Here is a 27,789-nt window from a genome sequence, read left to right on the forward strand (position 1 = left end):
CAATCAATCACTATTCGCCTCACATTCAGCCAATCAGCGCCGTCCATTAAGAAAGACATACGGTGCAGCCAATCAGAAGCACTGTATTGTCAAAAAAGGCGGGAATAAAGGCATAGGATAACTTTTCCTGTACGCGCTCTAGAGAGAAAAGGTATATGTATTTGTTGTCTCTGTTGCTAGAGCCATCTTGTCTAAGCGGTGTTCTTACTTCGGGGTTACTCTTGAGCTACAGGAAAATGGAGACGGAGGGACATTAACCTCTGTATACTGGAGACATTTACTACAGAGTCAGAGAAAGTATTTTTTCACTTGTTAGGGAGAGGTTGTACTTTTAGCATGGTGATGTGGGCTTTTCCAGCGTACATTAGTATTACGTGTTAGGCCTCATGCACACGACCGTAGTGTTTTTCTGGTCCGCAAATTCCAGGACCGTGTTCCGTGAAATGTCATCCGCAGTTCATCCGTATGTCCTCCGCAGTTCATCCGTATGTAATCCGCAAAATGCGGATGAAAAATAAAAAGCCTAGGTAAAACATGATGACGACAGAACTCATTCCCGGTCGTCGCCTAGCAACACTTCCGCAAATCCGCAAAACTGCGGATGACACACGGCGGTGTATCCGCAATTTCCACGGGCCCATTGACTTCTATTGGCATGTCCGCACCGCATTTGCGGCCCATAATAGGACATGTCCGTAGTTTCTGCGGCACGGATGTGCGGACATGCGGAGAGCCGTGAAAACACGGATAGTGTGTATGGGCCCATAGAAATGAATGGGTCCGCAATTTACCCGTGGATTTGCGGTTGAATTGCGGACGCAAAAACACGGTCGTGTGCATGAGGCCTTAGGGTATGTGCACACACACTAATTACGTCCGTAATTGACGGACGTATTTCGGCCGCAAGTCCCGGACCGAACACAGTGCAGGGAGCCGGGCTCCTAGCATCATAGTTATGTACGATGCTAGGAGTCCCTGCCTCTCCGTGGAACTACTGTCCCGTACTGAAAACATGATTACAGTACAGGACAGTTGTCCTGCAGCGAGGCAGAGACTCCTAGCGTCGTACATAAGTATGATGCTAGGAGCCCGGCTCCCTGCACTGTGTTCGGTCCGGTACTTGCGGCCGAAATACGTCCGTCAATTACGGACGTATTTAGTGTGTGTGCACATACCCTTAGGGTATGTTCACACGAGGGCGTCCGTTACGGCTGAAATTACGGGGATGTTTCAGCCTGAAAACATCCCCGTAATTTCAGCCGTACCGGCATGTGCAGGCGCTTGAACGCCGCGTCAATTACGGCCGTAATTAGCGCTGCTATTCATTGGAGTCAATGAATAGCGGCTCCAATTACGGCCAAAGAAGTGACAGGTCACTTCTTTGACGCGGGCGTCTATTTACGCGCCGTCATTTGACAGCGGCGCGTAAATATACGCCTCGTGTGAACAGACAAACGTCTGCCCATTGCTTTCAATGGGCAGATGTTTGTCAGCGCTATTGAGGCGCTATTTTCGGGCGTAATTCGGGGCAAAAACGCCCGATTTACGTCCGTAAATAGGCCGTGTGAACATACCCTTAGGGTTGTAGTGAGTGACTCAGGACTGCAGAGCGAGAACGGCAGTGACGTGGTATCACTCCTCTATTGATGTCAATAATTGTACATACATTGTATACTATGTCTGTAGGCGAACTGTGCTGAAATACTGACAGACCTGTATATTCGTGTCATAATATTGTCTTGTTTCCATCTAAATGGCTTTGTATTGGTTGATCTGGATATTCTTACAGATTTAAAAACCTTTAAAGGGAATTATAGTTAAAAAAAGAATACATAAATATACATATATGTATATATATCATTCTGAGGGTCTATTCAGACGTTGAGGTGTGGTCAAAACTGCATAGAAAAATGCAACCACATTGAAAAATGCACCAAATCGCAGTGAAAACGCATGCGATTTTCAGATGTAGTGTTCGCAGTAGTATTTCTAGTCTATTTTGGCGTTTAATAAGAGCGTTTTTTGGTCCGGAATATGCTGTGTGAACATGGCTTTACACTGACGGCCCTAAAGTCATGCCCCCTAGTGGGACAAAAAAATGTTAAGTAGAATGTTCAGAAAAAAAAAAGTATATCCAAAGTAAAAAAAAACCTCTATTATAAAATGCTGTATTATGGAAAGAAAAAAGTACCGTACATATAAGTGGTATCACCAAATCAGTTACGACCCATACTTTATAATGAATGCATTATTTATTCTGCATGTAATAAATTAACTGGTGGAATTGTTGTTTACCCTTCACCTAAAAAAAAAAAAAAGAATAAAAGCAAAGTAAATCAATAAGTCCAATGTACCGCAAAATGATGCCAATAAAAACTACAACTCGTCCTGCAAAAAATAAGCTCTCATGAAGCTTAAAAGGGATTTCCCATGAGGGACATTTATGATATATTAATAGGATATGTCATAAATGTCAGATAGTTGCGGGTCCCACCTCTGGGACCCGCACCTATCTCCAGAACGGGGCCCCCTAAATCCCGTTCTAGCTTTTTGTGCTCACGCTGCCTCCCGGCCACTTACTGATCACATGGTCGGGAGTTACGGAAACAGCGTTACTTGCTGAGCGATGCTGTTTCCGTAACTTCCCTATTAGTCAATGTCTGTTACGGAGGCAGCATAGCATGCGAGCTACGCTGTTTCCGTAACTACTATTCAGTTCTATGGGAGTTACGGAAACAGCATAGCTCAGCGAGTTACGCGGTTTCCGTAACTCCCGACCATGTGATCAGTAAGTGGCCGGGAGGCAGCGTGAGCACAAAAAGCTAGAGAGGGTTTTAGGGGGCCCCATCCTAGAGATAGGTGCGGTTCCCGAGGTGGGACCCGCAACTATCTGACATTTATGCCATATCCTATTAATATATCATAAATGTCCCTCATGGGAAAATCCTTTTAAATTATTACTCCCAACTTACATTTATGGCGTATCCTATGTATATGCCATAAATGTCTGACAGATATGGGTCCCAGCTCTGCAGGGGAAATGCCCGGCTAGCACCGCTTCCCCTGGAAAAATCAGTCGATCAAACATCCCCTTTAGGACATGGCCAGACGTGGCGGATTTGCTCTGGAATTCCGCTGCGGCCAGTCCGCTGGGGAAATCCGCAGCGGACATTTTCTCCTTTGCTTTCCACAGATTTTTAGTTAGGTTCATGCAAACGTTGCGGAAAACTCCGCTGCGGAGCATAGGCTGCGGAGCATAGGCTGCGGAGCGGAATTTGGTGTCCGCAGCATACACTGGCTGTTGCGGACGAGTAGCGGACTTGTTGCGGACTCATTGCGGAATTTCTCCATTGACTTCAATGGAGATTCAAAATTCTGCAATGAAGTACGCAGATGTTATGTGTGCTGCGTTGCGTATTGGTTTTACGAACATGACATTTCTTCATTCTGGCTGGACCTACGTGTTTCTAGGTCTACAGCCACGAACGTATAAACGCCCGTAATCACGGGCCGTTATTACGGCACGGGCAGGCCCATAGAAATTTATGGGGCTCTCGCAATTACGGGTGACTATGTGTGTGCACCCGTAATTACGGGAGCGTTGCTAGGCGACGTCAGTAAATAGTCACTGTCCAGGGTGCTGAAAGAATTAAACGATCGGCAGTAACTGTTTCAGCACCCTGGACAGTGAATACCGATCACAATATACATCAACCTGTAAAAAAAAATAGAAGTTCATACTTACCGAGAACTCCCTGCGTCTTCCTCCAGTCCGGCCTCCCGGGATGACGTTTCAGTCTAAGTGACGGCTGCAGCCAATCACAGGCCAATCACAGGCTGCAGCGGTCACATGGACGGCCGCGTCATCCAGGCAGGTCGGGCTGGATGGCGAAAGAGGGAGGCGTCACCAAGACAACGGCCGGTAAGTATGAATTTATTTTACTTTTACTAGGGAAAGGGCTGCCCCTTCTCTCTATCCTGCACTGATAGACAGCAGGATGTACTCTTCACCTGAATACGCAACGGCTAGTCCGCATCAATTTACTGCACATTTTAGGCAAAGCCGCAACAGAATCTGTAACGCAGATTATGTGCGGCATTGATGCGGACAGTGTATGCAGAACTCCGCCACATCTGGCCATGCCCTTAGGCCAGGATCACACACACAGTTTTGAGTACGTTTTTTTTAGCCAAACAGGAGAAGATACAAAAGAAAGAAGATGCATCAGTATTTTTTTTATACTTTTCCTTCCTTTTGAATCCACTTCTGGCTTTGGCTCAAATAGCGGAGCCAAAAACTGAATCGAAAGCATCATGAAAACTGCTGGAAGGATACTGGAAAGATTTCCGCACAATATTTGATTAGGTGAGACCCAGGAAATTCACAGTTGAGCAGATCCTTCCACATTCATGCTGTGCCTGGCTGGTGGACATGTAAAGCATTGTGCCCTCTGGTGGTGGGTATACATATACAGAATAGTCACCTACTATAGTTTCTGTTAGAATAATAATCTATATTTGCGGAAGCGCATTACATGTGGGGAAGTAACCGCATTCTGGCCACTGCAAGTGAGCTGGGCTTCGACCATGTGCAACCGCTACTACGTGGGACTGGACCTTCATAGTAGACAAATATTCTGCCTGATCAATCACCTGGGGAAAGAAGATACATCCGATGTGGCAGCTTAGGTTTGGGGGGGCTTAGTTCTAGAGAATCATGTGTTACATATAGAATGAAAAAATTGCGCGGTTCGTTTTTAATTATTTTTTATCTTGATTAAAGTCACGCTAAGATTTCAATAAACTGGGGCAAAACATATGGAAAATATGACCTCTAGGATAAAATACTGCCGCGACAAAACAAAATCCGTGATACTTATTACATCAGCTGTCTGAAGTACAGAGTCATTCATTAAGCAGACTTGGGCTGAGTTCACAGTCTACGTTTTTGTTGTGTTTTTAAACGCTGATGGAATAAACGCATCTAAAAAAACGCATGCGTTTTTTAAACGTTTCAGCTGAAATCTGGTTTTGAATTGAATGTTTAGGCTGGGTTCACACGTGGCGGAATTTCACTTAAATTCCGCTGCGGACACTCCGCAGCGTTAATCCGCAGCGGAGCCGTTTCTGCATTGACTTCCACTTCTATTTAGAAGTGTTCGTTTAGACGATGCGTAACATTCCGCTGCGGAGCATAGGCTGCGGAGCGGAATTTGGTGTCCGCAGCATGCTCTGTCTGTTGCGGAGCAGTGGCGGACTCATGGCGGAATTTCTCCATTGACTTCAATGGAGATTCTAAGTTCCGCAATGAAGTCCGCAGCTGTCATGCACATGTTATGTGTGCTGCGGATGCGTCTTGCTTTTTTGACATGACATTTCTTCATTCTGGCTGGACCTATGTATTTCTAGGTCTACAGCCAGACTGAGGAAGTCAATGGGGCTCCCGTAATGACGGGAGCGTTGCTAGGAGACGACTGTAAATAGTCACTGTCCAGGGTGCTGAAAGAGTTAAGCGATCGGCAGTAACTGTTTCTGCACCCTGGACAGTGACTACCGATCCCAATATACAGCAACCTGTAAAAAAATATAAGTTCATACTTACCGAGAACTCCCTGCTTCTGTCTCCAGTCCGGCCTCCCAGGATGACGTTTCAGTCTAAGTGACGGCTGCAGCCAATCACAGGCCAAGCACAGGCTGCAGCGGTCACATGGACTGGCGCGTCATCCAGGGAGGTCGGGCTGGATGCCGAAAGAGGGACGCGTCACCAAGACAACGGCCGGTAAGTATGAAAGTCGTTTACTTTCACTAGGGAAAGTTCTGTCCCTTCTCTCTATCCTGCACTGATAATAGAGAGAAGGGAAGCACTTTTCCTGCAGTCCGCAGCAGCTAGTCCGCATCAATTTTCTGCACATTTTGTGCAGATCCGCAGCCGTAATCCGCAACCCGGATTAGGTGCGGCATTGATGCGGACAGTTGCGGAGGAAATCCGCCACGTGTGGTCATGCCCTAATAGGAATACGGCTAAAATACCTCGTGCAAAAAAAAGCATACATTTTTTTCAGATGTGTTTTTGCGGCCGCGTTAACAAAAACACACAATGTGAACCCAGCCTTCAGGTCACATACCAAAAGGTCACAAGTTTTCTGGATCTTCCTAATTTTGCTATCATGGGCTGTGACCCTTCCCACATTGCATAATTGGTAAATAAATGTAAACCCTGGCATGCTGTGTGGCAGCCACGTGATACTCCAGACAGTACTTGTCCCCACTTCATCTAGATGGAATATATGCCGTAAAATAATAGCAAATATAGCTAAATGCTCTCCTACACGTCACTGCTCCGCAGCCTGGGTGACCCGGGAGAGACACAGGTTGTGGACTACTACTGCTGTAGGTCTATTAATCCCGCACAGGTAGTAGTAGTTTAGAAAGTGGACTATCTATAAGCTCCACAATGATCAGATAAGATATGGATTTATAGATCAGCATGATCCACCAGTATATATTTTCCTTGCAATCAGATAATTTGGACAGATGGATCAAAGTTCTCTTGGATTCCAAAGGTTATATAGGATACTTGAGTTAACAGAAAGTTTTTCGGGGGCAGAGGAGAAGGAGATTGATCACAGTGAATACAAACAGGACAAGGGTTGTTAGATACACTTCTTACTCTCGCTGAAAGGGAGTTCAGGGGGTATTGTCTGGTTTCTAATTATGAAAGTGCACCCGTGGGCACCATCTCTGCAGTGAAACACCATGGCACCTACTGAAGAGACCGCAGAAACCATAGTGCGCCAGAGAAAGAGCAATCACACTCCGGATGAAGCCGCCAAACAACACAATGGTAACTATTGCGGCCTGTTCAGCATGCAGCAGAACAGGGGCATTACTTTTATTTTTGGGAAGGGTAATGAATGGGGAGGTTACATCTGGTTTATCACTTGGTCTACCAATCCTGGAGCATAACAAATAGTGTAGCGCGATAAAAATGTCCTAGATGCACAAATTTGCAGCCCCAAAAATAACTCTGGACTTGAATTTGTGTTATTTTTACCTATTGGTCTAAGGTCTGAGCTACATGTACAATATGATGCCCAGTGTGACTTGAGTTGTATAATAAGACTTTCCTGCAATTAAAATCACTTTTTTAAATTTTATTTTGTCAAAGGCCGGGATCACACACACAGTTTTGATGCATGCGGTTTTAGGATGCAGTTTTTCGATACGGTACCCCACCTCAACGTGTGAATGGACCCATAGGACTAGATCACACATATGCCGTTTTGATGCAGTTCTTGGCTCAGTCTTTTTTTAGCCAATGTACGACATGGATCCAGAAGCAAGGAAAATTATAATTAAAAGACTGAGGCATCATTTCTTGTGTCTACTCCTGTGTTTGGCTAAAACAAAACTGCAAAAAACAAAACTGTGTGTGTGATCCTGGCCTAGGCTGGAATCACACATGCAGTGTTCATGGCAGTTTTTGATGCAGTTTTTTGTACCAAAGCCAGGAGTGGATCCAAAAACAGGAAAGAGTATAAGGATAAAACTGATACTTTGCCTTTTTTTGTGTTTGGCTCAAAACTCTCCCATAAAATCTGCATGTAATTCCAGCATCATACACCTTCTTCTCTTTTTCCACCTCATAAAAAAATGACAGAAAAAGTGGACAGAGCTTCAGAGTTGCGCCGAGTGTGACTCCTACACCAAAGTTTTTCAACACTTTGCTACTTAAAAAGTGTCATCAACCAGGCACACATCCTGTGGTTAAATGACACAGATTTAACACATTTTTCTGAATGCAAGTGGCAGTGTGATCGATGGATATATTCATTCTGGTTACAATGTCTGCATCCAGAGACCAGTATACAGGTACAGCCAATCACACGATAACAGTAGGGATTTCTCCCCGGACGTAGTTATGGCAACCAGAATGTAACCTCCATTGTTTCCACTGCTGGCTGAATTCAGAGAAGTGGAAGATAGAGACCCATAGAAAATAGGTTTATATTAACCCCTTCATCCACCTTGACCTAATAGTACATCAGAGTCCTCAGGTAGTTGTGGTATCTTGATGTACTGTTAGGTGTCAAGGTGATCTCATGGCACTGCCATTGTGAGACCGTCTGGTACCAAATAAAGTTCCTCGCAGGACATACCATGTAGCATATATCTAGCTATTAGCTTAAATATTTTTCCGAGTTAGCAAGGAGAGACATCACCACTTTCAGGAGAATTCTATTATTTATTTATTGATTATATGGCACCGAGATTTGCCGCATCACTGATCCTTTTTTTGCCATTCCCATCAGTCTCTAAAGTACATTTCATTTCACTAAATGACTACACCCTGGAGACATGACATTATACACTGATAGACTTTAACCACTGCGATAATACTGTAATGACTATTGATTAGCTATAACTTCACATCTTATGGGGCTATTCACACAACCTATTTTTTGACGGGTCCGGAAAACCGTCCGTCAAAAAATAGGACATGCCCTATTTTCAGCCGTTCACCCGGCCGCCCGGCTCCCGTAGAAGTCTATGGGGCCGGGTAATACACGGAATGTGTCCCGAGTGACGGCCGTGTCTACCGTCGCTCGCTCTCACCTCACAGCGCAGAGTGCATGTGAGGAGGAGGAGTTTATGCCATTCAAACGAATCGCTGTATGCTGGAGGTAAGTTTCTACAATGTGGGGGTGCTGTATACAGGGGTACTGTGTGGCAGGGCCAGGGTGTACAGCAGGTGGAAGGGAGCACTGTGCTGGCTTCCTTCCCCTGCTTGTTTTAAAAGCGCCCTGGCCCGGTGACACCTCCCATGGCCGATGGCGCCGCTAGCAGCAGCTGCGGCTGCTACTGCTGTAGCGACGCCACTATAGCAGAGCAGGGAGGTATCTCCCTGCTCTGCTATGTGCTAGCCCCACTTTAGCTCCCTGAAGGAGCGGAATCCCCGCATGTTCGGGGATTCCGCTCCTGGACAGAGCGCTTGATGTATCTGTCCATATATGGACAGTGACATCAGGGGAAACTCCTGAAGCGGAATCCCCGAACACTCTGTGACTGGGGATTCCACACCAGGCGAAGCCAGTAACGTTCATTTCTATAAATGGACACAGACGACAGGGGCTTTTCCTGAAGTGGAATCACGGCCACATGGGGATTCCCCTTCAGGAGTTGCCCCTGATGTCACTGTCCAGATATGCCCGGCCCTAAACGGATGCAAAACGAATGCAAACCGGCGGGAAAAACGGACGATTTTATTGGCCGACACTCGGACTCGGTCGGGGCCCTGTCGTGTGAATAAGGCCTAGGCCTTATTTACACGAACGTGTTTCACGTCCGATATACGCGCGTGAAAATCACCCGTGTCGCACGGACCTATGTATCTCAATGGGGCCGTTCAGACAGTCCTTGATTTTTGAGTGTGTCCGCTGCGTAAAACTCACGACATGTCCTATACTTGAGCGTTTTTCGCGCATCACGCACCCATTGAAGTCAATGGTTGTGTAAAAACCACGCACGGCACACGGACGCACTTCGGTGTGCCGCGCGTGATTCGCGCTACAGTTGTTATTTAAATGAAGGAAAAAAAACACCACATTCATTGCAGTTTCTAAGCATCAAAACCACGTGTCATAAGGATGGCATATGCGTGAAAATCACGCAGCCACGCACCAAACACTTATGACACACGGAACTGCAACGTGCGCAAAACGCTGCATTTTCTGCGTGTGCAAAACGCACACATTCGTGTGAATTTCGCCTAAGGGACACCCTCTATGATGTCCATATGCCCTAATAGTGTTTTCAGGAGACAACCCCTTTTGGCTACATGCCACATATATGTATGTGACAGCCGCCAATTGGAAGTATAGAGCGGGCTCACAGGCTGATCGCGCTGCATTCTGAGCAGGTGTTGGCTGTATGTTACAGCCGACACGTCACTGCAACGGGCGGAATCAAAAAACATGTTGATTCCGCCTGTCTAACCATTAACCACGGCCCCCTCGGACAGCCCATTGCCCCCCATAAAGCGATCGCTGGGTGCTGGTGGTTGTTACAGCAGCTTGGAGGACTAATGATGTTCCCTCTGGTCTGCCGACTTTGCCCGAGGTAGGGTTTAATAGGAGCCTCTAAAAATCGCTGGTTCGAGTCCCTAGGTGGACTAATAAAATAACTAAAGAATAGTTAAAGTTTTTTTTAATGTACAGAAAAAATAAAAATATTAAAAGTAAAAACTAATCTGTTTTTTTTCCGTAAAGTAATGTTAAAAAAAAGCCAAATTAACATAACTGGTATTAACGTGTCCGTAAAAGTCCATACTATTCTAATATAACGTTATTTAACCCGCACGGTGAACACTGTATGCTGTAAAAAAAAAAACAACATAATTGCTATTTATTGGTCACCTTAGCTCCCCAAAAAAATGGAATTAAGTGATCAAAAAGTTGCATGTACCCCAAAATGGTACCAATAAAAACTACAGCTTGTACCGCAAAAAATAAGCCTTCATACCGCTAAATTGACGAACATATAAAAAAGTTATGGCTCTCAGAAAGTAGCGACACAAAACAAATTTTTTGAACAAGTTTTCTCTGTAAGGCTATGTTCACTCGAAGTTTTTTGATGCGGAAACTGCGCCAAAAAAATGTCCGAAAACACCTCCCATTGAAGCCTCCCAACAAGCGACGTGCCCTATCTTCGGGCGTTTACATCTCTGACCACCCATTGACATCAATGGAAGGCAGAGAAAGCTTTTCTCACAGCGTTTTTTGCCCGCAGCGCTCAATGGCCGCGGGCGTAAAATGTAGTGAAAAATACGGCAAACGGCGTACATGCAGGTCAAAATCTGCCTCAAACTTCCAGACGGTAGATTTTTCTGCCTGCACAAACTCAGTGTGAACATATCCTAAAAGTGGTAAAGCATAAAAAAACTAAATTTGGTAACACCATAATCGTATCGACCCGTAGAATAGAGGTAACATGTCATTTTTACCACACGCTAAACGCAGTAAAAACAAAACCAAAAAACAATGGCGGAATCGCTGTTTTTTGCCTATTTCACCCCACAAAGATTTTTATTTTTTTTTCGGTTTTCCAGTACATTATATGGTACGTTAAATAGTGCCATGAAAAACTACAACTCGTCCCACAAAAAACAAGCCATCATACGGCTATGACGACTGAAAAATTAAAAGTATTGGCTTTTGAAAGGCGGGGAGGAAAGAACTAAAATTAAAATTAGCTGCGGAGGGAAGGGGTTTAACCCCTTCCCAACATTTGACATATCCATACGCCAAAGTCGGGTAGGGGAAGTATGGAACGGGCTCACGGAGTGAACCCGCTCTATACGATGCCGGTGTCGGTTGTTTGTTACAGCCGACACTTCAGAGTAACTAATGGCATCGCGCTCAAGCGCGATCCCGCTCGTTTAACTCGTTAAATGCTGCGGTCAATAGCGACTGGAAGCATTTAAATCGTTAGAAAGAGGGGGGCGACCCCCTCTAACAGCTCATCGCGCCCCCCGCAGTATATCGTGCAAGCGATATAACGATCGTTGGTTGAAGTCCCCTAGGGGGACTAATAAAAAAAGTAAAAATTAGTTAAATAAAGTTTTTTTTTAATGTAAAAATAAAATAAAATAAAAGGTTAAAAAAAAAAACTTTTCCCATTTTCCCCCTAGAGCATAGTAAAAAAAAAAATAAATAAACATAATTGGTATCGCCGCGCCCGTAAAAGTCTGAACTATTACAATATATTATTATTTAACCCACACGGTGAACACCGTAAAAAGAAAAATTGTAAACTCCAGAATCTCTATTTTTTTGTCACCTAATCTCCCACAAAAATGAAATAAAAAGTGATCAAAATGTCGCATGTACACCAAAATGGTATTATTAGAAACTATAGCTTATCCCGCAAAAAAAAAAGCCCTCATACCACTTCATCGACAGAAAAATAAAAAAGTTATGGCTCTCAGAATTTGGCAACACAAAATAAATGTTCTTTTTTACACTTGTAAAAGTAGTAAAATATAGAAAAAACAATATATATTTGGTATTGCCGTAATCGTATTGACCCACAGAATAAAGTTAACATGTTGTTTTAATTGCACGGTGAATTCTGTAAAAACGGCGCGCAAAAAACCATGGAGGAATCGCTGTTTTTTTCATTTTCTACCCCACAAATAATTTTTTCCCGTTTCCTAGTACATTATATGGCAAAATAAATGGTGCTACGAAGAACTACAACTCGTCCCGCAAAAATCAAGTTTTGATCATTGGGGTCCGAGCACTGAGACCTCCGCTAATCGCTAAAAGGAAGTCGCAGATGCATTCAGGTGAGCACTTTGCCCCTTCGTTTCTGAGCGGCTCTCCTCGGCATTCCTCGGAAAGCCAAGTGAGCATCTATAAGCCGTACACTGCTCGCTCAGCTTTCCGAGGAAAGCCAAGCAGAGTCTATCAGAAACGAAGTGGCACAGTGCTCACCTTAGCGCTCGGACCCACACCGATCAAAACTTCTGACAGCTTTTTACTGTATATATTTCTCTATTCACACGACAACCGTTTTCAGAACAATGAAGTTCTATGGGTGTATTCACACTGCCATTTTTTTTTAATGGCCTGTAAATAATAGCCATCAAAAAATAGAACATGTTCTATGTTTGGCTGTTATGGCCCGACAGCCCCCATAGAAATCAATGGATCAGTTTTTAACGTCCGTTTTCCAGAAATCAACCCTTGTGGCGGCCGTTAAAAACTGATCCTGGCCCTCACAAGGGGTCTGCCCACGCACATCGCTACTTTAAGCCTTGAGTCCGGGGAAACCCCTGACATCACTGTCCATATATGGACAGTGATGTCAGGGCTTTCAACTATGGAGTCCCTGGCCAGAGCATCGCAAGCTCTCTGGCCGGAGACTCCTGTCTTAGGTACGCCCTATATATGGACAGTGATGCTAGGGGCTTTGTAATGCAAGAATCCCAACGCCAACACTCTGGCCAGGGATTCCGCTGCTAGTGGGAGCCCCTGACGTCACTGTTCATATATGTGGGCTTTGAGATGCCAGAATTCCCGGCCAGAGAGTCGGCAACAGATAGGACCTGTTGCGGTTTCTGTGGCTTTCTACCCGCTAAAAAATTTGTTTTGCTTAGGGTGTGTTCACATCAGCGTCAGGGTTCCGATCGTGGGTTCTGTCAGACCTTTCCATCAGGGGAACCCATGAACGGAAACCATAGCTTTCCGTTTTGGTGGAATCAATAGCGCAGTCGACTACGCTATTGATTCCGCCAAAAAATGGAAACCTTACGGAACGGAAACAAACGGAAACCATTTGCAACGGAAGCATTACCATCGAAATCAATTGTAATGCAAACAGTAAGCTATGGTTTCCATTTGGTTTCCGTTCATGGGTTCCTCTGACGAAAAAGTCTAGCGGAACCCATCAACGGAACCCTGACGCTGATGTGAACATAGCCTTACAGATACAATGTGTGAATGAGATTTGATAACATCACATTCGCTACAATGTAATATCTGGCTTCAGAGGTTTTTCTCACAGTGAAAAATAATGCAAAAAAAAAAAAAAGTGTGAATCCAGCCATATTATTGTAGAAATTAACCCTTGATGTCATATGTGGGTTTTGTGTCTTTGTCCTGTGCTCTTAGGCTATGTTAACACGGAGTATTTTGCAGGAGGAATATCTGCCTCAAAGTTCAGTTTGGAAGTTTGAGGCAGATTTTCCTCTCCCTTCACGGCGATTTACGTGCCGTTTTTTGCCCGCGGCCATTGAGCGCCGCGGGCATAAAACCCTGCGAAATACGCTTTCTCTGCCTCCCATTGAAGTCAATGGGAGGTCAGAGGCGGAAACGCCCGAAGATAGGGCATGTCGCTTCCTTTTCCCGCGAGGCAGTTTTACTGCTCGCGGGAAAAAGACGCCGACGCCTCCCATTGAAATCAATGGGAGGTGTTTTCGGGCCGTTTTTGCCGAGTTTTGCGACACGGTTTCCGCGTAAAAAAACTCAGCAAAATACTCCGTGTGAACATAGCCTTACTCTCTACAATGCTATCTTATTATCTATTTACTGAGCTTGCACAAGGTATTTACAACTATGGACTTTCTGGGTATGTGCACACACAAAATCAAAAACGCCTGATTTTCAGATGTTTTTTATTCAAAGTCACGTTTTTTGCTGCGTTTTTATGTCCGTCTTTGGAGCTGTTTTCCTATAAACTCAATGAAAAACGGCTCCAAAAACGGCTCAAGAAGTGACATGCACTTCTTTTTCATTGGCGAACGCGGCTGTTTTTCAAAACGGACGCATAAAAAAAACGGCCCGTCGGAACAGAGCACCGTTTTTCCCATTGAAATCAATGAGCAGATGTTTGGAGGTGTTCTGCTTCCGATTTTTCGGCTGTAGACGACCCGAAAAACAGCCGAAAATAAGCCGTGTGAACATACCCTCAGGGTGTATTTATATGACTATTTTTTTTTTTTTTTTGGCGCTGTTTTCATCATGTTTTTTTGTCGCAATACACTCTTGGGGTACATTCCCCTGTTGCGGCAGATTAAACCATGCCCACATGCAATGGACAACAGATTTTTGTGTTAATAACTCAGTCTTACCGGCAAAATCGTGTTGCCATTGGTTACCAACAGTGGGTGTGGTTTCATCTGCATTCGGTCGCGCAACGTGGGAACGTGCCGTTGTTTTATTGTGTTACATGTGGATTTGATCATCTGCATTCGGTCGCGCAACGTGGGAACGTGCCGTTGTTTTATTGTGTTACGTGTGGATTTGATCAGGCTGATTTGACACTGATCAACTGAAAAAGACTCTCACTCCACTGACAAAGGTCTGAATAGATCACGCCCATTACCATGGATACACCAAACACACCCGATCTTTTTGCATCAGAAACACCAAACTAAATCAAAGCGATAATATGCATATTAAAATCAGGATAACCTACATATTGAAATTGTGACCGTGAAATTTACATCTGAAGGCAATAACGGTGACTCGCACATCGGAATGTAATCTGGATCTTGTTGAACTTTCAATTTAATTAAAACCTTTGTTTAAAATTCATTCAAAAATAAAGACTGGAATCCCAAAACTGCGTTCTCATTTTGATGAATAAATAAGTAATTGAATCCTTTTTCAATTTTTCACTGGCAAGAACATATGTAATGCGTCAATATTCGCAGTGCAGCATTAGTCTTGTCTTAATTGTTATTACGCCTTTTACCAATCAGGGAGGATATGCGCTCTCTTATTGTCACAAATTTGGGGGGATCTTTTTTATTTCTACTTACGGAGTGAGAAGATGAGCAGTTACACATCTATTCACCCCTGGATGTTTCCCCAGCATCTGGATCACAGTGATCTTTGGTTTCTTCATTTCTAGTGATTATATGAAGATACATGCATGTAGACATAGGTATAAGTGAAATATATGAACTCTGCACATCCATCACATTTATGCATTTTTATGAAACGTTAAAGTTTCATGCAAAATTGCATGAAGGTGCCCATGATTGTAAAGTGCTTGGTGACATTTGTCTCTGCTCAAGAAATATATCGCTATTGGGGTATATTATGAGGTCCTGTCAGCTAAAGGGTTAAAGGGAATCTGTCATGACAAGAATATAAATTAGATAAGGTAAACATGTCAGCAGGTGGCCCCTCAGGTCCTGTTCTATTCTTTACATGTGTTGTATGTAAAGTTTGTGTCAAGCCAAGGGGCACCATGTGATTTGGTTTCGGTCACATGGTGCCTCTTAGATATCACTCATTTACTTAGTGTGCGGAATAAGAGCTCCAGTGGCGCTATCGGTTAGCGCACGGTACTTAGTGTGCAGAATAAATACACGTCCCTGTTAGAGGGTTCATGGTGCTGCACATACCCACTGAGATGTGTTGGCTCTCTCTGTTGTGTTGTAGGGTTGTTATGGAGATAGCCAAGCAGCGCTAGCTCGGCTGTTTCCACAACTCCCATTGAACAAAAAGAGCTGCGTACACGCGTGACCCTCTCTCCACTAGTCTCTGTCTGGACTCTGTGGCCAGCGTCCACCGCACGAGGCAATATAGGGGTCACGAGACACCCGTTCTCGATATAGGTGCGGGTCCCTCAGCTGGAACCCTCATCTATCAGATATTTATGGCAAATCCTGTGGATATGCCATAATTGGCTATGATGGGAAAACCACTTTAAGTGGAGTTTTTATTATCTTTAAAGTGGTTGTCTGCATTAAAGCATATCGGGGTAAAAGAGGGTCATCCATTTCTCAGAGTACCTCTCTATGAGCCAGAGCAGGGACCTGCTTTGTAATTAGGGCTAAAGTTTGTAAAGTATACGACACGTCCTCCAAAAGGTCAGAAACAATTTCCACTTTAACCAACTATAAGGCTGTTCTGTGGAACATAACAATACAATAATTATAATGGTTAATAAAATAATTTGTGTGTGAAAAAACAAAGATAACCATAAAACAATGGCAGACAAATTGTCATACAAAAAGCATGAACTGACTATTCTCGTATTGTCACCACAGGTGGTGTGTCAGAAAACATAAATGATGTACTAGAATGGAAGAGACACATGGAGGTAGGTGGGCTATTGTATACTCTCCGTTTGTAATGACGTTATGAAGATGAAATTAAGGCTATGTTCACACGGAGTTTTTTGCAGGCGGAAATTCTGCCTCAAAACTCAGTTTGGAAGTTTGAGGCAGATTTTCCTCTCCCTGCACGCCGATTTTCGTGGCGTTTTTCACCCGCGGCCATTGAGCGCCGTGGGCATAAAACGCTGCGAAATACACTTTCTCTGCCTCCCATTGATGTCAATGGGAGGTCAGAGGCGTAAACGCCCGAAGATAGGGCATGTCCCTTCTTTCTCCCGCAAGACGGTTTTACCGCTCGCGGGAAAAAAAAGACGCCTCCGCCTCCCATTGAAATCAATGGGAGGCATTTTCGGGCCGTTTTTGATGAGTTTTGCGCCGCGGTTTCCGCGTCAAAAAACTCTGTGTGATCATAGCCTAATAGTTAACAAGAGAAATCATGAGCATCATGTTAGATAAAAGGAGAAATGTAGAAATGACACCATATTACCAGGTAATAAACTGATAACAAGTGGCTCTAGACCGGTAACAGAATGTCTACCATCCAGATCACCAGTGAGATATTACTTACTTTTGATGGAACATAAAGCAACATTAAGGCTACATTGTAATTTAAATCAGGAAAAATTAAGAAACACATGACTTCTCAACACACGTTAAAAATTGCAGTGTTTTTCCCCATAGGGAATAATATCTACCACATGCAACTGTGAAGGGGCATCCTCCCTAGGGGGAACCCACCCTGATTTGCGGTCTACTTCCCTGATTCTCCAGCATCTCTAAGGCCTTATGCAGATGAGCGTATTATACATCCATGTGCTGTCCGTAAATAAAGCGGACGGCACACGGACCTATGCAATTCAATGGAGCTTTTCACACGTCTGTGGTTTTTTCATGCAGTGTGTGTCCGTTGCGTGAAACTCACTGCATGTGCTTTTTTGATCCGTTTTTGCGGACTACGTCGCCCATTGAAGTCAATGGGTGCGTGTAAAGCACGGACAGCACACGGACGACATCTGTGTGCTGTCTGTGTTTTTCACACACCAGTTGCTAAAGAAATGAGAAAAAAAAACAGGAACACTGATGCCACACAGAACTGAAATGCATGAAATATGCTCAGTTTTTTTGCAAACGCAAAACAGATAACACTCGTCTGAATAAGGCCTAACGGTAAATTGCAGCACGGTGGCTCAGTGGTGAGCACGGTTGTCTTGCTCGTCCTGGGTAAAAATCCAACAAGGGATAACATCTGCATGTAGTTTGCATGTTCTCCTTATGTTTGTGTGAGTTTTCTTCCAGGTACTCCAGTTTACTACCACATGCCAAAAACATACGGAATAGGTACAATTCCCAAGCCCCTGTACACACCTGAAATTTACACTTTTTTACATGCGCCTGTTTGAGTGTCACAGTGCTTGTATAATAAAGCTAACCATACTGCTCCCAATGTGCCAGCCACAATAGCCCATAAATGAGTTTCCATAATTAATAGCCAGAAACCCAGTTTGTCACAGTACCTAGTTCCAGCCACTCTTTATCCCCACAAATATCAGCACACTGATCCCATAAATGTCAGTACCATTGGCCCCATAGATTTAATTGCCAGCACTGTAATGCCCTTAGAGCAGTTACAGAGTTTTACTGACTTCTTCCATAATCCTGAGCTATGTTACTCGCTGAGGCCTGAAGCTCAGAGATGATTTGGATGAATGTACAAAATCATGTGATTTGGGTGGTACTGATCAAAATCCGTTGTGTGCTTTCCACACAGGTACAATTTGAAGGTCCGTGTGGACAAATAATTCACTTACTGGTTCTAAACACACTCATACTGTCAGCTGGCAAGACTGAATGACGACAAATATCCTGGCAAAGAAAACAGCGCCATTAGAAATCTCATGTCTATAGACATTAGAGACCTATATGCCCAGTGATCTGCTGACAGCTGAACATACACTACCGTTCAAAAGTTTTGGGTCACCCAGACAATTTTGTATTTTCCATGAAAACTCACACTTATATTTATCAAATGAGTTGCAAAATTACTAGAAAATATAGTCAAGACATTGACAAGGTTAGAAATAATGATTTTTATTTCAAATAATAATTTTCTCCTTCAAACTTTGCTTTCGTCTTGGAATGCTCCATTTGCAGCAATTACAGCATTGCAGACCTTTGGCATTCTAGCTGTTAATTTGCTGAGGTAATCGGGAGAAATTTCACCCCATGCTTCCAGAAGCCCCTCCCACAAGTTGGATTGGCTTGATGGGCACTTCTTGCGTACCATACGGTCAAGCTGCTCCCACAACAGCTCTATGGGGTTGAGATCTGGTGACTGCGCTGGCCACTCCATTACAGATAGAATACCAGCTGCCTGCTTCTTCCCTAAATAGTTCTTGCATAATTTGGAGGTGTGCTTTGGGTCATTGTCCTGTTGTAGGATGAAATTGGCTCCAATTAAGCGCTGTCCACAGGGTATGGCATGGCATTGCAAAATGGAGTGATAGCCTTCCTTATTCAAAATCTCTTTTACCTTGTACAAATCTCCCACTTTACCAGCACCAAACCAACCCCAGACCATCACATTACCTCCACCATGCTTGACAGATGGCGTCAGGCACTCTTTTCAGTTGTTCTGCGTCTCACAAGTGTTCTTCTGTGTGATCCAAACACCTCAAACTTCGATTCGTCTGTCCATAACACTTTTTTCCAATCTTCCTCTGTCCAATGTCTGTGTGCTTTTGCCAATATTAATATTTTCCTTTTATTAGCCAGTCTCAGATATGGCTTTTTCTTTGCCACTCTGCCCTGAAGGCCAGCATCCCGGAGCCGCCTCTTCACTGTAGACGTTGACACCGGCATTTTGCGGGTACTATTTAATGAAGCTGCCAGTTGAGGACCTGTGAGGCGTCTATTTCTCAAACTAGAGGCTCTAATGTACTTGTCTTGTTGCTCAGTTGTGCAGCGGGGCCTCCCACTTCTCTTTCTATTCTGGTTAGAGCCTGTTTGTGCTGTCCTCTGAAGGGAGTAGTACACACCATTATAGAAAATCTTCAGTTTCTTGGCAATTTCTCGCATGGAATAGCCTTCATTTCTAAGAACAAGAATAGACTGTCGAATTTCACATGAAAGCTCTCTTTTTCTAGCCATTTTGAGAGTTTAATTGAACCCACAAATGTAATGCTCCAGATTCTCAAATAGCTCAAAGGAAGGTCAGTTTTATAGCTCCTCTAAACAGCAAAACTGTTTACAGCGGTGCTAACATAATTGCACAAGGGTTTTCAAGTGTTTTCTAATCATCCATTAGCCTTCTAACACAGTTAGCAAACACAATGTACCATTAGAACACTGGAGTGATGGTTGCTGGAAATGGGCCTATGTAGATATTGCATTAAAAACCAGACGTTTGCAGATAGAATAGTCATTTAGCACATTAACAATGTATAGAATGTATTTCTGATTAATTTAATGTTATCTTCATTGAAAAAAACTGTGCTTTTCTTGCAAAAATAAGGACATTTCTAAGTGACCCTAAACTTTTGAACGGTAGTGTACATGTTAATGTCCTTTTACACGGCTAATATGGGTCGTGAAAACGAGCGCCTATCAACGAGACAGCTTGTTGATCGGCGCTCGTTTGCTCCTTTCACAAGAGGAATTGATTCGTTATATATGGGGACGAGCGATCGTTCATCCCTATACATTTCCATCATATCGGCAGCACATCATGAAAACAGGGAGATGTGCTGACGACATGATAGAAATGTATGGGGACGAACGATCATAGTAACGATCGCTCGTCCCCATACATAACCAATCAATTCTCCTTTTCAATGATAATATTTTGTGCTGCATAAAAGATGCGATCAGCCAATGAACGAGAATTTGCTTGTTCATCGACTGATCGTTGCCATACAGGGCAATGACCGGGAACGAGCGTTCATATGAATGCTCGTTTGCCCGATCATTGGCCCATGTAAAAGGTCCTTTATTTGAATAGAGTCTGGTGAATTGTGTGGCACTTATCCTTTAGAAAAGTGGGCTTTGAGGTTACTTGCTGAAGGTGAATACATATATACTTATTTTTTCAATGCATGTATTCTTGAGTCTTACATGACACCTTGCTGGCTTTAGGGAGTAAAGGTAAGACTTTTGGAGGACATGAGCTGCCACATGAGAATTCTCCTGGATAAAGCTGTGACGGAAGCTGTGGAGTCCTACACAAGGGTAGATAAGCCTGCAACCCAAGGGTTGAAACCGAGGTAAGTTGAATTGGTGCAAAAATGTTTCGTTTTTACATTGTATTTAGTATGCACCAGGTGATGCTGGCGTGCCGGGCACACCCTTATGTGCATATCTAGATTTTTATGTTTGTTTGTGTGGAATGGTACGGCCTGGCAACAATTTCTACTTGGTATTGTATCTAAGCAGGGAACTTGGTTCCGGACTGAGATTGGTTCTGTTACCAAATCTATGCACTAGGCTTGTTTCTGTTGATGTACTTCCTGTGTGTACTGAGGTTGGATCTGTTACTGTATCTACAGTGAAATCGGAAAGTCTTCAGACCCTTTCACTTTTTTCACCTTTTGTTATGTTGAGGCCTTGTGCTAAAATTAAAAAAGAGGACAAAGTGAAAACAGATTTTTAGAAATATTTGCACATTTATTAAAAAATTAATTCAAATTTCGCATGGACATAAGTATTCAGACCCTTTGCTATGACGCTTGAAATTTAGCCGTGGGGGGCCTTGTATTTCTCTAGTTCATCTTTAAAATGTTTCTACACCTTGATTGGAGTGCACATGTGGTAAATTAATTTGATTGGACATGATTTGGAAAGACACACCCCTGTCTATATATGGTCTCACAGCTGACAATGCATATCAGAGCAAAAACCCAGCCATGAGGGGGAAAGAACTGCCTGCAGAGCTCAGGATTGTGTGGAGGCACAGATCTGGAGAAGGGTACAAAAAAATTTCTGCTGCACTGAAAGTTCCCAAGTGCACAGTGGCCTCCATATTTCTTAAATGGAAGAAGTTTGGAGCAACCAGGTCTCTTCCTAGAGCTGGCTGTCCCACCAAACTATGTAATCAGGGGAGAAGGGCCATGACACAGTGGTCACTCACGATCTTTGGAGCTCAGCCAATGTGCAGATGGGAGAAACTTCCAGAAGGTCAACCATCACTGCAGCACTCCACCAACCTGGGCTTTATGGCAGAGTGGCCAGAAAGACGCCTCTCATCAGTAAAAGACACATGAAATCCTGCCTGGAGTTTGCAAAAAAGCACTTAAAGGATTCTCAGACTGTGAGAAACAAGATTCTGTGGTCTCATAAAACAAAGATTCACCATTTTGGCCTTCTCTCTAAGCGTCCTATCTGGAGGACACAAAGCACTGCTCATCACTTGCCCAATACCATCCCTACAGTGAAGCGTGGGGGAGGCAGCATCATTCTATGGTGGTGTTTTTCAGCGGCTGGGACAGGCAGACTGCTCAGGGTTGAGGGAAAGATGACTGAAGCAAAGAACAGACATATATTCTTAATAAAAAAACCTGATCCAGAGTGCTCTGGACCTCTGACTAGGCCGAAGGTTCACCGTCCAACAAGACAATGACCCTAAGCACACAGCCAAGACAATACAGGAGAGGCTTAGGGGCGACTCTGTGAATGTCCTTGAGTGACACAGCCAGAGCTCTGACTTGAACCCAATCGAACATCTCTGGAAAGACCTGAAATTGTCTGTCCACTGACGGTCCCCGTCCAACCTGACAGAGCTTGAGAGGATCTGCAGAGAAGAAAGGCAGAAAATCCCCAAATCCTGGTGTGCAAAACTTGTGGCATCATACCCAAGAAGACTGGAGGCTGTTATCACTGCCAAAGGTGCTTCAACTAAGTGCTGAGTAAAGGGTCTGAATACTTATGTCAATGCAATATTTTAGTTTTTCCTTTTCAATAAATTAGCAAAGATTACAAACATTCTGTATTCACTTTGTCATTATGGGGTATGGAGTGCAGAATGATGGGGAAAAACAAGAATATTTTTTATTTTAGGACAAGGCCTCAACGTAACAAAACGTGAAAAAAGTGAAAGGGTCTGAAGACTTTCCGAATGCATTGTGTATTCTAAGATTCGATATAGTTCTGTATCTATGCTCTAGCCTTGGATCTGATACTGTATCTATAAAGTATATTCACCTATGCACTACACTTGTTCTATTACTATATTTGCATGCTTAAAGGGGTATTCCGGTTACCGGCACTTTTTTCAAAAACCGCAAATAGCGTGTTATTCACCTATAACCTCTCCACTCCAACATGTGCGGCTGTTCTTCCATTACTCCTTCGCTTATATTGCTCTCCAACAGCTCCAGCCGAAATATGCTTTCCTGATCAAGTATCATGGCGCCGTCGCTATTAACACATGACCTCATCACCTACATATCCCATCATACGTCTGTCTGCCTGTGCACGTTCACAAGATTCTCTTCTCACTCATTGGCGCCTGTTTCAGCCTCATTGGAGAAGATGTAATGAACTTGGCACGTGCGCACGTCAAAAAGAGGTCCCGGCAGGAAACTTCACAGGCAGTCTAATGCGAGTAACAGTGCGTGTTCGTGGGTTCATCGATTACTGCGTCAAGAATAAAGATGCACTTGACTCAACGCGCATGCTCAACCGGAGACTACAGGTCATAGTTATTAGCAGGGGCGTAGCTAAAGGCTCATGGGTCCCGATGCAACAGTTCTTATTGGGCCCCCCCCCCCCCCGCAAACTTCTCATGGCCGACAGTCTGCAGCTTTCAGCTGCATCGCTGGGTCTCCTAAGTGACCCAACAATGCAGCACTAGCAGCCGGGGGCGTCACTAAGGTCTTAAAACGTCAGGGGAAACAGCCCCAATACATACAGTGGAGGAAATAAGTATTTGATCCCTTGCTGATTTTGTAAGTTTGCCCACTGTCAAAGTCATGAACAGTCTAGAATTTTTAGGCTAGGTTAATTTTACCAGTGAGAGATAGATTATATAAAAAAAAAAAAAGAAAATCACATTGTCAAAATTATATATATTTATTTGCATTGTGCACAGAGAAATAAGTATTTGATCCCCTACCAACCATTAAGAGTTCAGCCTCCTCCAGACCAGTTACACGCTCCAAATCAACTTGGTGCCTGCATTATAGACAGCTGTCTTACATGGTCACCTGTATAAAAGACTCCTGTCCACAGACTCAATTAATCAGTCTGACTCTAACCTCTACAACATGGGCAAGACCAAAGAGCTTTCTAAGGATGTCAGGGACAAGATCATAGACCTGCACAAGGCTGGAATGGGCTACAAAACCATAAGTAAGACGCTGGGTGAGAAGGAGACAACTGTTGGTGCAATAGTAAGAAAATGGAAGACATACAAAATGACTGTCAATCGACATCGATCTGGGGCTCCATGCAAAATCTCACCTCGTGGGGTATCCTTGATCCTGAGGAAGGTGAGAGCTCAGCCGAAAACTACACGGGGGGAACTTGTTAATGATCTCAAGGCAGCTGGGACCACAGTCACCAAGAAAACCATTGGTAACACATTACGCCGTAATGGATTAAAATCCTGCAGTGCCCGCAAGGTCCCCCTGCTCAAGAAGGCACATGTACAGGCCTGTCTGAAGTTTGCAAATGAACATCTGGATGATTCTGAGAGTGATTGGGAGAAGGTGCTGTGGTCAGATGAGACTAAAATTGAGCTCTTTGGCATTAACTCAACTCGCCGTTTTTGGAGGAAGAGAAATGCTGCCTATGACCCAAAGAACACCGTCCCCACTGTCAAGCATGGAGGTGGAAACATTATGTTTTGGGGGTGTTTCTCTGCTAAGGGCACAGGACTACTTCACCGCATCAATGGGAGAATGGATGGAGCCATGTACCGTCAAATCCTGAGTGACAACCTCCTTCCCTCCACCAGGACATTAAAAATGGCTCGTGGCTGGGTCTTCCAGCATGACAATTACCCAAAACATACAGCCAAGGCAACAAAGGAGTGGCTCAAAAAGAAGCACATTAAGGTCATGGAGTGGCCTAGCCAGTCTCCAGACCTTAATCCCATCGAAAACTTATGGAGGGAGCTGAAGATCCGAGTTGCCAAGCGACAGCCTCGAAATCTTAATGATTTACAGATGATCTGCAAAGAGGAGTGGGCCAAAATTCCATCTAACATGTGTGCAAACCTCATCATCAACTACTAAAAATGTCTGACTGCTGTGCTTGCCAACAAGGGTTTTGCCACCAAGTATTAAGTCTTGTTTGCCAAAGGGATCAAATACTTATTTCTCTGTGCACAATGCAAACAAATATATATAATTTTGACAATGTGTTTTTTTTTTTTTTTTACATAATCTATCTCTCACTGGTAAAATTAACCTAGCCTAAAAATTCTAGACTGTTCATGTCTTTGACAGTGGGCAAACGTACAAAATCAGCAAGGGATCAAATACTTATTTCCTTCACTGTATGTGTCCGCCCAAAAAAAAAAGTGTGTATAGGAGACAGCATATCTATAGCACTATGACCCTATAAACTATGGATAGGATTAGATACATTGGCTCAGCAGACAGTATCACACATGATAGGATTAGATACAGTGGCTGAGTAGACAGTATCACACATGATTGGATTAGATATAGGGCCCAGCAGACAGTATCACACATGATTGGATTAGATACAGTGGCTCAGCAGACAGTATCACACATGATTGGATTAGATAAAGTGGCTCAGCAGACAGTATCACACATGATAGGATTAGATACAGTGGCTCAGAAGACAGTATCACACATGATAGGATTAGATACAGTGGCTGAGCAGACAGTATCACACATGATTGGATTCGATATAGGGCCCAGCAGACAGTATCACACATGATAGGATTAGATACAGTGGCTCAGCAGACAGTATCACACATGATAGGATTAGATGCAGTGGCTCAGCAGACAGTATCACACATGATAGGATTAGATACAGTGGCTCAGCAGACAGTATCACACATGATAGGATTAGATACAGTGGCTCAGCAGACATTATCACACATGATAGGATTAGATACAGTGGCTCAGCAGACAGTATCACACATGATAGGATTAGATACAGTGGCTCAGAAGGCAGTATCACACATGATAGGATTAGATACAGTGGCTCAGCAGACAGTATCACACATGATAGGATTAGATACAGTGGCTCAGCAGACAGTATCACACATGATAGGATTAGATACAGTGGCTCAGCAGACAGTATCACACATGATAGGATTAGATACAGTGGCTCAGAAGATAGTATCACACATTATAGGATTAGATACAGGGGCTCAGCAGACAGTATCACACATGATTGGATTAGATATAGGGCCCAGCAGCCAGTATCACACATGATCGGATTAGATGCAGGACTCAGCTCGCTGACATTGCGGCTCCAGGAAAGGTAAGAATAATAATTTTGCTTCTTTATGTGTTACTGATTATTTTTGTGTGTTTGTGTTTTTTTACAGGTTCGGTTGTTGGACTTCGGATACGAGGACTTCAATGACAGCGTTTTTTTATTCTCAATAAAATGGTTAATGGGGGTTGTGTTTTTTTATTTCAATAAAATATTTTTTCTATGTGCTTGTATCTTTTTAAACTTTATTACTACCGCCTTAGTAATGGCCGCTGGCTGATTGACAACCTCCATTACTAAGGCGAGGCTTAATGTTAGCCGGTGCAGAGGCTACACTAACCCCCATTATTACCCCGGTACCCACCGCCACCATGGGTACTGGGAAGAGCCGGGTACGAACCAGTACCCGACCATCTGTAGTGACGGTTAGGCACCGGGGCGGCCGCAGGCTGGTAGTATTAGGCTGGGGAAGGCCAAAAACAGTGGCACCTACCACCCTGGTAATGTTGCCTGCTGCTGCTGTGTTGTATCTGGCTGGTTATGAAAATTGGGGGGGACCCCACATCGTTCTTTCCAATTATTTTTTATTTTATTTTTTTTAAATGACGTGGGGTCCCCCCCATTTTTCATAACCAGCCAGATACAATAAAGCAGCAGCAGCCTAGCATTACCAGGGTGGGAAGGGCCACTGTTTTTGGCCTTTCCCCTTCTGATAATACCAGCCTGCGGTCACCTCAGTGGCCGACCATCACTACAGATGGTCAAGTACTGGATGGTACCCGGCTCTTCCCAGCACCCCTGGTGGCGGTGGGTACCGGGGTAATAAAGGGGGTTAGTGTTTGCCTCTGCACCGGCTAACACTAAGCCCCGCCTTAGCAATCCCTTTCCCATCCCACTTCCCCTTTCCCATCCCTTGGTTGAACTTGATGGACATGTGTCTTTTTTCAACCGTACAAACTATGTAACTATGTAACTATGTAATGGACGCTGTCAATCAGCCGGCGGCCATTACTAAGGCGGTAGTAATATAGTTTAAAAAAAAACACAAAGACATAGAAAAAATATTTTATTGAAATAAAAAAAAGTGTTAGGCTTAGATACAGGGCCCATGTGTGATACTGTCTGTGGGACCCTGTATTTAAGCCTACCACAAGGTAGGCTTAGATACAGGGTCCAGCAGACAGTAATCTTATACAGTATAAGATTACTGTGTGCTGGTGCCCTGTATCTAGGCCTACAGTGTGGTAGGCTTATATACAGGGCCCATCAGAAAGGATCACACATGGGCCATGTATCTAAGCCTACCATTTGATTGGCTTAGATACAGGGCCCAGCAGACAGGATCACACAATCGGTGATCCTGTCTAATGGGCCCTCTAAGCCTGCTACATCGTAGGCTTAAAAGGGTTGTGCAGTCCCTAAACATTGATGGCCTATCCTCAGGATAGGCCATCAATAGCTGATGTGTCGGGGTCCGTCTCCCGGGACCCGCCAATCAGCTGTTTTGAAGGGGCCGCAGCACTCGTACGAGAGCTGCTTCCCCTTCATTTCACTACTCACTCACACTGTGAATCGCCGACACCGATTCACAGTGTGACCGGAATGAAGGGGAAACAGCTCTCGTACGAGTGCTGCGGCCCCTTCAAAACAGCTGATTGGCGGGTCCCGGGAGTCGGACCCCGCCAGTCAGGGCTACTAATCTTACCTTCCTCTTCAGCCGCGGCGGAAGTTCTGTCCTCTCGATGTTG

General features: G+C 44.1%; 1 protein-coding gene across 1 annotated transcript in view; it reads left to right on the forward strand.

Moving 5' to 3' along the window:
* Window positions 1-6,756: 6,756 nt before the first annotated feature.
* The window catches only part of SOAT2 (sterol O-acyltransferase 2), a 57,550-nt gene continuing 36,517 nt past the window's right edge, over window positions 6,757-27,789 (forward strand). The window contains exons 1-3 of the mRNA XM_075851061.1: window positions 6,757-6,844; window positions 16,565-16,617; window positions 20,765-20,892. Coding sequence (XP_075707176.1) covers window positions 6,757-6,844; window positions 16,565-16,617; window positions 20,765-20,892 — 269 coding nt within the window. The remainder of the gene's footprint in view (window positions 6,845-16,564; window positions 16,618-20,764; window positions 20,893-27,789) is intronic.

The sequence above is a fragment of the Rhinoderma darwinii genome, chromosome 2 (assembly GCF_050947455.1).
Source record: "Rhinoderma darwinii isolate aRhiDar2 chromosome 2, aRhiDar2.hap1, whole genome shotgun sequence".
Classification (NCBI taxonomy): Eukaryota; Metazoa; Chordata; class Amphibia; order Anura; family Rhinodermatidae; genus Rhinoderma; species Rhinoderma darwinii.